This window comes from Uloborus diversus, chromosome 1 (assembly GCF_026930045.1).
Source record: "Uloborus diversus isolate 005 chromosome 1, Udiv.v.3.1, whole genome shotgun sequence".
Taxonomy (NCBI): Eukaryota; Metazoa; Arthropoda; class Arachnida; order Araneae; family Uloboridae; genus Uloborus; species Uloborus diversus.
Genome location: NC_072731.1, coordinates 271,197,857 through 271,206,851, shown reverse-complemented (window position 1 = coordinate 271,206,851; position 8,995 = coordinate 271,197,857). Strand labels below are relative to the sequence as shown.

The 8,995-nt window shown below is 38.5% G+C and overlaps 4 protein-coding genes across 4 annotated transcripts; all 4 read left to right on the top strand.

The window, feature by feature from the left end:
- The first annotated feature begins 1,846 nt into the window (after positions 1-1,846).
- On the top strand, positions 1,847-4,116 carry LOC129220730 (uncharacterized). Its single transcript, XM_054855162.1, has 7 exons — positions 1,847-1,897; positions 1,988-2,020; positions 2,131-2,178; positions 2,264-2,344; positions 2,569-3,279; positions 3,372-3,677; positions 3,751-4,116. Exons 1-7 carry the CDS (start codon positions 1,847-1,849, stop codon positions 4,114-4,116), a joined length of 1,596 nt encoding a protein of 531 aa, XP_054711137.1.
- A 19-nt stretch (positions 4,117-4,135) lies between these two features.
- Positions 4,136-5,177, top strand: LOC129220719 (uncharacterized). Its single transcript, XM_054855152.1, has 5 exons — positions 4,136-4,155; positions 4,198-4,569; positions 4,645-4,725; positions 4,809-4,933; positions 5,143-5,177. The coding sequence occupies exons 1-5, from the start codon at positions 4,136-4,138 to the stop codon at positions 5,175-5,177; spliced, it is 633 nt and encodes a 210-aa protein (XP_054711127.1).
- Positions 5,178-5,636: 459 nt separating this feature from the next.
- On the top strand, positions 5,637-6,172 carry LOC129227570 (uncharacterized). Its single transcript, XM_054862156.1, has 2 exons — positions 5,637-5,843; positions 5,924-6,172. Exons 1-2 carry the CDS (start codon positions 5,703-5,705, stop codon positions 6,170-6,172), a joined length of 390 nt encoding a protein of 129 aa, XP_054718131.1. The 5' UTR covers positions 5,637-5,702.
- An 85-nt stretch (positions 6,173-6,257) lies between these two features.
- LOC129227561 (uncharacterized) lies at positions 6,258-7,083 on the top strand. The gene is made up of 3 exons (XM_054862144.1): positions 6,258-6,338; positions 6,419-6,710; positions 6,794-7,083. Exons 1-3 carry the CDS (start codon positions 6,258-6,260, stop codon positions 7,081-7,083), a joined length of 663 nt encoding a protein of 220 aa, XP_054718119.1.
- Positions 7,084-8,995: the final 1,912 nt, after the last annotated feature.

Genomic DNA, 8,995 nt, shown 5'->3' with positions numbered 1-8,995 from the left:
AGACTACGTCACAAGTCTCAATTACTGGACGAATCAGAGTTCAGATTGTTATCAGCTTATCTGAGCAATTCTAGCTTTATTTTAGTAAAGACATCAGTTTGAAGTGTTCTGCTGTCGGCTTCACTAGACGTTTACACCATGAGCTTCAAGGGTCAGAAACGAAAATGCGACAGCACAAGCAACTCTGCCAAGTCGGCAAAATTTGACGAAATTAAAGTAAGTATTGCTCCTTTATTCGTTTTTGAAAATAAGAATAGTGTATTTCTTTGAAAGTTTTATGATTTATTCTAATTTTCTATTGCAGCCGGGAAACCCATTTTTGGAGAAGGACGTGCCAGAAGGACTTTTTCCGATAGCAGAAGAGGTGTTCGTGTATCCCAATACTTTCCAGAGCAACGTCAGCCTGCAGATACGAAAATTTCACAAATATGGAGAAAAGTACTATCCGACGAAGGAAGGGATCTCCTTGCGGCCTTGGTGGGCTACAGATATCATAGGAAGGAAATCAGTGCCTCAAACCAAGCAACAACTGCGTACGATATTTGAACATGAACTCACCATCGAGAGCAATGACTTTGCTCATTTCAAATTCACGCGTTTAGCACCAAATGGAGAGCCCCGATCAATCACACTATCGGCAGAGCAATGGACTGAAATGATCCGACAACAAAATGCTATTACGAATGCGTTGCTAGATCATGTATTCCGTGAAATGGATTTTTTGAACGCGTACAGTACCATAACGAATACCACAGTAGCAAAAAGCACCTTGCCTGCTTCGTTGGATACAAGTTTGGGTACGCATTACCTTCACAACGTGCTAGAGAGTGTTCTGTGTAAAATGTTCAAAGACAAGGGACTTAAAGATCCCGAAATGTTAGCTGAAGAACTACATGGGAATCGCATTGAGAATTTAATTCTCTTGCACTAGCTATGGACGTTTTAGAAATGGCCGAAGAATTTCGGGAAAATTTGTGGGAAGACCCAACATTTTTGTGTATGAAGCCCGCAATGTATGTAAATGAACATTTTTTAAAACATGTGGAACTAAACAAAGTTCTGTCTTCTGTCCGTGAAAAACTATGTCCAGCAGACGCATTTGAGTATTTTGAATAAAAATGTGAAAAAATTGTAAACAAATACAAATTTGATATTGTGTTTGTAAATTGCTTTAAGAAAAAATAAAATGTCATTGCTTAGAATAAACTGTGTCGTTATTGTAGCATTTTTAAGGAAAAAAAAATATTCTGGATTGAAAAAAACCTTTACAAACAACTCAGATTAAAACTTTGGAAAAAAATATTTTCCGTAATATATTAATAGAAAAAAAAATGTGTTTATTAAAATATAATGTCTGAAATAAGATCTTGATTTTAAAAAAAAAAAAAAACTATGATTTATTTTTCTGGAATTAAAAAAAGAAAAATTGAAGAAATGAGGCAGTAAAATAAAATTTACAGAAATACGTTTTTCAAATATCTTTGCATTTTTCCCCTCATGTCCGAGTTAAATGAAGCGTGCGATGCCTCGTAAGCAAAGGGGGAGAACGGTTGCCAGTCAGGGGTGTGGGAGGTTGCAATCCTTTACTCATTCGTATCTGGTGAATCACCTGGTTCGATGATTAATCAGCGGTAGTTAAGGAATAGGATACTACCCTCTCGCGTTCTGACGTAGAAGACGGGGATTACTAACTATTGCTTGGTGATGTCAGATAAGTGATGAGATCATAGACTGCAATACCCCACGCATATAAAAACTAGCTCCCCAAAATGAGCTTTCTCAGTTTTCTGATTTTCAGCGACAGCGAATAGTTTCTTGCTCGTCTTTTGATTTTTCTCCATTCACGATGTCTTTCTCTGGAAACAAGAGATCTTTTGAAGAAACTGATTCTAGTGATGTAAGTGTTATTCTTACTTTTTTTGTATTTTATTTTATGATTAAAATGCTTACTTTATGTGTATTGAAGAATATTTATTTTTCTTCGCAGATTGAAGATCATTTGAGAGATTCCGATGATGATGTGAGTTTTTTAAACTTTTAGTTATCTTTTCAAATTTTTTCTTTGTAGTTTTTGTATTTGTTCAATCTGTTTATATGTCATATTCTTCATTTCTTACCTTTATTTTTCAGTTCATTGGAGAACCAACTCAGGAATTTTTAGAAGTTGATGATGATGCCGTGAGTTATTTTCACTGTCTCTCATATTATTGTTCTTACCTGCTTGTGATATTGCATGATAATACCGTATTTTTCTAAATTTTAGATGATGAGTTATTGTACACAGGTGTTTGCTGAAAACCCACTGGTGTTGCCTTTATATTATCAAATTGGTACTGGATTTGAGGTACATGTTTGAAAATAATTTCCGAAAATGTATGTGATTTTTTTTTTGTGATCTGCGTTTGAAAATTCCTTTATTTATTTCACAGAACGAACCTGGTCCTTCTCATGCAGGTGAAGCATTTGTTGAAGCCGAAGGAGACGAGAATCACAATGTATGCGTTTAATTCCCTTATGTGATCGTTGCAAATGTAAATAGTGCAAATATTTATTGTTTTTTCTTTACAGTTGGAAAACGCCGTGCACTTGGAAGTGCATTCCGGAAGAAGAGTTGAAAAATACAACTCCGATCAAATTGTCTACAGGGCAAGAGTGGACCCAGAGCAACTCCCTGTGGAATTGCAGAATAACCCCCTGACCGCAGCGAGGGAGTCGGTGCGAGAGCTCTTCCGGATATTAATCGAGCGATCAACGGCAGGCTTACGGCCATCGGATCTGATCCGTTTCTGCATACAAGCTGATGGGCTAGACCGCCCCATCTCCACTCGTCTGATGCCCGTTTCGGAACTTACGCTTGAAACTGTACTTGCAGCCGTGTTGAAGGTTTTACAGTCCAAGGATGAAATTATGTTGGACTCTGGTTTCTTCGTGGATATTATCACGGTGCGTCGGGACGTGGGCGCAGGCCGCCGCACACGAAAAATTGTCAACACCAAGGTGGACTGCTTAAAAAAACGCTCCATTTTATCAATTCCAGTGGACGATGAAGGCTTGTGCTGTGCTAAGGCCATTGTGTACGCACTGGCTCATTTGCACGGTGACCAAACCCAGATCGAAGCCTTGCGGCAGAGAGATCGGCCCACTTTGATGAATAGGGCACGAGAATTGCATGCTGCAGCGGGGGTGCCTCTCGGACCGTGCACTTTTACTGAGATCGTCAAATTCGAGGAGCATTTGGACACTCAGATCGTAGTAATATCTGCAGACAATCTGAACAAGGTAAGTGGGTTTTTTTCGTTGAGAAAAATGTTATTTTTTTTTACGTTTCGGAAAAATGTTATATTTTTTACTTAATTGTTTTAAACTTTCAGGTATCCTACAAAGGCCCCTCGAGAAAGCAAAGGATCAATCTTTATCTGCACGACGAGCACTTTGAAGTGATAAAGAACCTAAAGGGGTTCTATGCAAGCAATTTTTATTGCGAAATTTGCGAAAAACCCTACGATCACCGTCAAAACCATCAGTGTCCGGATGCCTGTCGTATTTGCTTCCGACGAGGTTGTGTTGAACAACATCCAATGCGCTGCCCAGATTGCGACCGTATGTGTAAATCTGAGGAATGCTTTAATGCCCATAAAGCACGAAATGGAAAACAGCAGTACTCTATGTGTGACTTGGTACGTTTTTATTATTTGAATTTATCTTGAAAATTTAAAATTTTCACTGAATAATTCTAATTCTTATTTTTAGATTTATCAGTGCCCCAAGTGCTGCAAAATCATTCAAAGGAAGGATTGTGCTAGAGATTCTCACATATGTGGAACCATCAAGTGCGTTTCATGTGATCAACAAGTCAAACCCGAGGAGCATTTGTGCTACCTGCGCACCGTTGAACCTAAAGCAAAATCGGATCGGCTGATCTATTTTGACTTTGAGACAGACCAATCATCCGGTGAGCACGTTGTAAATTTTGCAGTGGCTCATTATGCAGAAGGTCCGGAAGACAAGCGGGAGCATGTGTTTAAGGGGTATTCAGCCTGTGCAGATTTCTGTACATGGCTGTTTTCCCCTATTCACAAAGACTACACAGTGATAGCACACAACATGAAGGGGTAAGTATAACTTTTTTTAAACTATGTTTTGGAAAGGATATATGCATGTTTAATTATTATTATTTATTTTTATTTTCTTTTACAGATTTGACGGGCAATTCATACTGTCTTGGCTGTTGGAACAGGGAACCGCACCAAGTGTCATCCCGAACGGCTCTAAGTTGATGGCTATAACGCATCCCAGTCTGGGCATTCGTATCATAGACTCCTTTAATTTCTTGCCCATGGCCCTGTCCAAGCTACCTTCTTGCTTTGGAATTGAAGAGCAGAAGAAAGGCTATTTCCCCCATTTCTTCAATACCCGGGAAAATCAGAATTATGTGGGCCCTCTTCCGGAGACGAAGTATTACTCCCCAGACTCCATGTCAACTGCAGCAAGAGACTCATTCTTAAAATGGCATAAAGAGCATGAAACGGACGAATTTAACTTCCAAAAAGAGATGCTCGCATATTGCAGGTACTTATGATTTCTTCTATTTTATGTATTTATTTATTTTTTAAATCTTTATTTTAATCATTTTTCTTTTTTAAGGTCTGACGTGGATATTCTGCGCCAGTGCTGCAATATGTTCAGAAAAGAGTTCTTGGAAATCGCGAAGGTGGATCCATTTTGGTAAGTTGATTATTTTTATTTTTTCAAAAATCAATTTGTATCATTTTAGCATAAAGTTAACTTTTAATTTCCTTTATTTTCAGTTATGTTACCATAGCTTCATGTTGTATGGCTATTTATAGAAGTAGTCATATACAACCAAACACGATAGCGATGGTACCAACAAATGGCTATCTGAACAGAACCAAATATAGCGCAGATGCTATACGTTGGCTGGATTTCCTAGCAGCCACTTCCGGCCAAAAAATTGAGCATGCGCTGAATGGGAGAGGAGAGAAAAGAGTCGGTGGTTTTTCCGTGGACGGATTTTGCAAAGAAACCAAAACTGTGTATCAATTTCACGTAAGTGTCTTTTTTCTTTGTACTTGTGTATTTGTTTTAACAGAATGAAAAATTAACTGTTCTCTCTTTTTACAGGGTTGTTTCTACCACGGCTGTGGTACCTGCTTTGATGCTGATGTTATACATCCCCTAAAAGGAGTTACTATGTCAGCACTAAAAGCAAAAACGGACGAAACGACTATGAAATTGAAGGCCCTAGGCTTTGAAGTCGTTGAGATGTGGGAGCATCAATTCCAGGCAATGAAGAAGGAAGACGCTGCTTTGAAGTCCTTTCTAGATTCGCATTCCCTGCAGGATCGACTGATTCCCAGGGATGCATTCTTCGGAGGACGAACCAACGCAATTAAGCTTTTCCATGGAGGGCCTACAAAATACGTGGATTTCACGTCTTTATATCCATGGGTAAGTATTAGTCTATTGCGAATCTACTTGTTATTATCATTTTGTACAAAACATCAACGTTCATAATATTTTTTCAGGTAAACAAGTACTGTCAGTACCCTGTCGGGCATCCGGAAATTATAACAGAGGGATTCAAAGATGTTGAAGAATACTTTGGCCTTATCAAGTGCCGCGTTGTTCCTCCCCGAGGTCTTTACATACCGGTCCTGCCTTACAGGTGCCAAGAAAAACTGATGTTTCCTCTGTGCAGAACGTGTGCAGAGGAAACAAATCAGAGTCCTTGCACCCATACAGATGAGGAAAGAGCATTGACGGGAACCTGGGTCACAGAGGAAATGAAGTTGGCTGTGAAGAAAGGGTACCGCATTACAAACGTAAGAATTTCTCTTTTAATTATTTTTTCTTTTGTTTTTTAAATTAAAAGTACTCATGCATTTTGTTTTCTTTTTTACAGATCTACGAGGTGTATCATTTCAAGACTAGTTCTGACTCTCTCTTTAGGTCATATATTGATCTTTTTCTGAAGTTTAAACAGGAGAGCAGTGGTTGGCCTATGGAATGCACCAATGATGAGAATAAGGCTGCCTACGTGTCCGAGTACGCGGAAAAAGAAGGAATTCGTCTAAATCCCGAGACCATTAAAAAGAACCCCGGTCGCCGTCAAGTGGCCAAATTGGCTTTAAATAGTTTTTGGGGGCGGTAAGTTTTTTTTTTCTCTGATTTTTTTTTCCCCACCAGTTTTTCACGCAGAAATATGATGCTTTATTTTTTTCTTCTACAGATGGGGTATGAATGTCAATAAAACGCAACTAAAATATGTCAACTCAGTCCCTGAATTTAATAAAATGTTATCGGATTCGACAAAAAACGTAAGTTATTTTTCAATGCAGGCTTTTATTACATCTTTTTGTAGTTTAGTTTTCTGACATTTTATAATTTTATTTTCCAGATCAAGGACGTGTACTTTCCTTCTGAAAAAATTGCTGCCGTGCAGTGGACCGTAGCGGACCAGTTTGTGGAACAAGATGCTTCAACAAATGTGTTTCTCGCAGCATTCACCACAGCTTGGGCACGTCTCAAGTTGTACGGTGAAATGGACAAGTTAGGAAGAGCCGTGCTATACCATGACACGGACAGCATCATATATGCAAGCAATGGATTCAATGATCCCCCCTTAGGAAACTTTCTCGGGGAATTCACTGACGAACTATCCGGGGGAACAATAACAACATTTGTATCTGGTATATGTTATTCCCTACATTTTATTTTAATTACTTTGTTTTTCAGAGCCTGTTTTATAATGTTATTTTCTTTTTGATTTCAGGAGGTCCCAAGAATTATGCCTATGAAACAACTGATGGCAAAACGTACTGCAAAGTACGGGGATTCACATTAAACTTCCGAAATTCGGCAACCCTAAATTTTGATTCTATGAAAACCCTGGTCTTAAATATGGATGATGAGGAGGGGATTCCGATAACAAATCCCAGCAAAATCACACGTGAGCCAAAAAAACGAAAAGTTGTAAATAAACCAGAGACCAAATTATATAAAATAGTTTACAACAAACGAGTGGTACAAAAAGACTTGACAACACTACCCTATGGATACTAGAGTAAGTACTTTTCGCATGACACTTTTTTCTTCTTGTACGACGAAAAGATAACGAATTCATATTTTCTTTTCTTTTTTTCACAGATCGCCGTTTGGAAATCCCAGGCTTGTTCATGTGTTGTGACGCTTGAGTTGACTGCTCTTCCCCTCTCCAGGCACCGTGGCTATGTTTTCTCCCTGACTGCTCCCACTCGGACATCGTATCTGCTTCCCACATGAAGGTTTTCTTTATTGAAAAACGTGAAGATCAACTGAAGACTGCCCCTTTAAAATAAGGAAAAAAAAAAAAAGGCCCTTTTCAGGGCCATACAAATGACATGAAAGGAATGCTTTTTTTTGCAAATCATATTGGAAAACAAAGGCTCTTTTCAGAGCCAAAAAAGGCCCTTTTCAGGGCCCCCCTAAAAAAAAAAGGCTCTTTTCAGAGCCACAGAAAAACAAAGGCTCTTTTCAGAGCCAAAAAAGGCCCTTTTCAGGGCCCCCTAAAAAAAAAAAGGCTCTTTTCAGAGCCCCTAAAAAAAAGGTTCTTTTCAGAGCCACTAAAAAACGGCTCTTTTCAGAGCCAATCTTTATTTTCAGGAAAAGTGGATTCCTATATAAGGTGGTATGTTTTTTTATTTCATTTATTTACAACATGGAGCTCTTACGATTAAAACATCCTTCCACTTGCCTCGTCAGTGGCCCAACGGGTTCGGGCAAGAGTTTTTTTGTAAAGCGTCTGTTAGAAGAAAACATGTTTTCTCCTAAGCCAGAAAAAATAATTTATTGCTACGGTGCTTATCAGCCTCTCTTTGACCAAATGAAGTATGCAGAATTCGTTGAAGGGTTGCCACCCCATTTAAATTCGATTAGAAACGCGGTTTTGGTGTTGGACGACTTAATGCAAGAATTAAGCCATGACGCACGATTATCAAATCTGTTTACGAAAGGTAGCCATCACAGAAATATTTCAATTATATTTATTGTTCAAAATTTGTTTCATAAAGGAAAAGAAATGCGTAACATTAACTTAAATTCCCATTATTTGGTTTTGTACAAAAACCCTCGGGACAAAAGTCAGGTCACTCATTTAGCAAAACAAATGTTTCCAGGAAAAGCGAAAGCATTTCAAGAAATATTTCATGATGCTACTTACCCCGCTTATGGATATCTCTTCATAGATTTAAGACCGGAAACAGACGAAACATTACGATTGCGCACTGGAATATTCCCGAGAGACAAACATTATGTGTATGAACCCCGTTAACTTACTTTGAAAATTACAGTTGGCATCACCCCATTTTTCGTTATAAATTAGGTGCGTTTTTTGATTGATTCAGTTCAGTCATTACTCTGATGAGGGAAAGATGCCTGCCATTGTTATAGATTTTGAGGGTTTTCAATATCAGAAAGAACTCTTTATTGTAAAAGAGTTGGCTTTTTATTCAGTCTACAATGATTATCACGCCCGCTGGACTTTTCTCCCTCCTCATTCACGGGACATTTTATCGCCGAAAGAAAAGCAAGTCAATGCTTGGCTCGAAAGAAATCGTCATCATCTTAGCTGGGAGAATGGTGAATTGCCTTATAGTACTTTATTTATTGTTTTTCGATTTCTATTTACGGCTTATTCCGATATCTATGTGAAAGGATTTGAGAAAACACGCTTTTTAGAAAGGCTTTCTGGGAGGAAAATATTTAATTTAGATGACTTGGATTGTCCCCCCATAAGCGATGTTGAAAAGAAGAACGTTTTCTGCCCTCAGCATCCCCCATTTTTTCCTCATTGTGCACTTACAAAAGCTGAAGCTTTTGCGTCGTTGCTATTTAAACGGGAACAATCACTTTGACATGTTCATTTGAGAGCAATATGCGGACTGCGCAGGACATAGAAACTTTGAAATACTTGTCCAAAAGCAAACGTAAAGCAGCA

Coding starts and splice junctions, on each gene's coding strand:
- LOC129220730 (XM_054855162.1), top strand. CDS start 1,847: ATGTCTTTCTCTGGAAACAAGAGATCTTTTGAAGAAACTGATTCTAGT. Junction 2,179..2,263: donor TAGAAGTTGATGATGATGCC/GTGAGTTATTTT, acceptor TCTAAATTTTAG/ATGATGAGTTATTGTACACA. Junction 2,345..2,568: donor AAATTGGTACTGGATTTGAG/GTACATGTTTGA, acceptor TTTTCTTTACAG/TTGGAAAACGCCGTGCACTT.
- LOC129220719 (XM_054855152.1), top strand. CDS start 4,136: ATGTTTTGGAAAGGATATAT. Junction 4,570..4,644: donor GAGATGCTCGCATATTGCAG/GTACTTATGATT, acceptor TTCTTTTTTAAG/GTCTGACGTGGATATTCTGC. Junction 4,726..4,808: donor GCGAAGGTGGATCCATTTTG/GTAAGTTGATTA, acceptor CTTTATTTTCAG/TTATGTTACCATAGCTTCAT.
- LOC129227570 (XM_054862156.1), top strand. CDS start 5,703: ATGTTTCCTCTGTGCAGAACGTGTGCAGAGGAAACAAATCAGAGTCCT. Junction 5,844..5,923: donor AAGGGTACCGCATTACAAAC/GTAAGAATTTCT, acceptor TCTTTTTTACAG/ATCTACGAGGTGTATCATTT.
- LOC129227561 (XM_054862144.1), top strand. CDS start 6,258: ATGAATGTCAATAAAACGCAACTAAAATATGTCAACTCAGTCCCTGAA. Junction 6,339..6,418: donor TATCGGATTCGACAAAAAAC/GTAAGTTATTTT, acceptor TTTATTTTCCAG/ATCAAGGACGTGTACTTTCC. Junction 6,711..6,793: donor AATAACAACATTTGTATCTG/GTATATGTTATT, acceptor TTTTGATTTCAG/GAGGTCCCAAGAATTATGCC.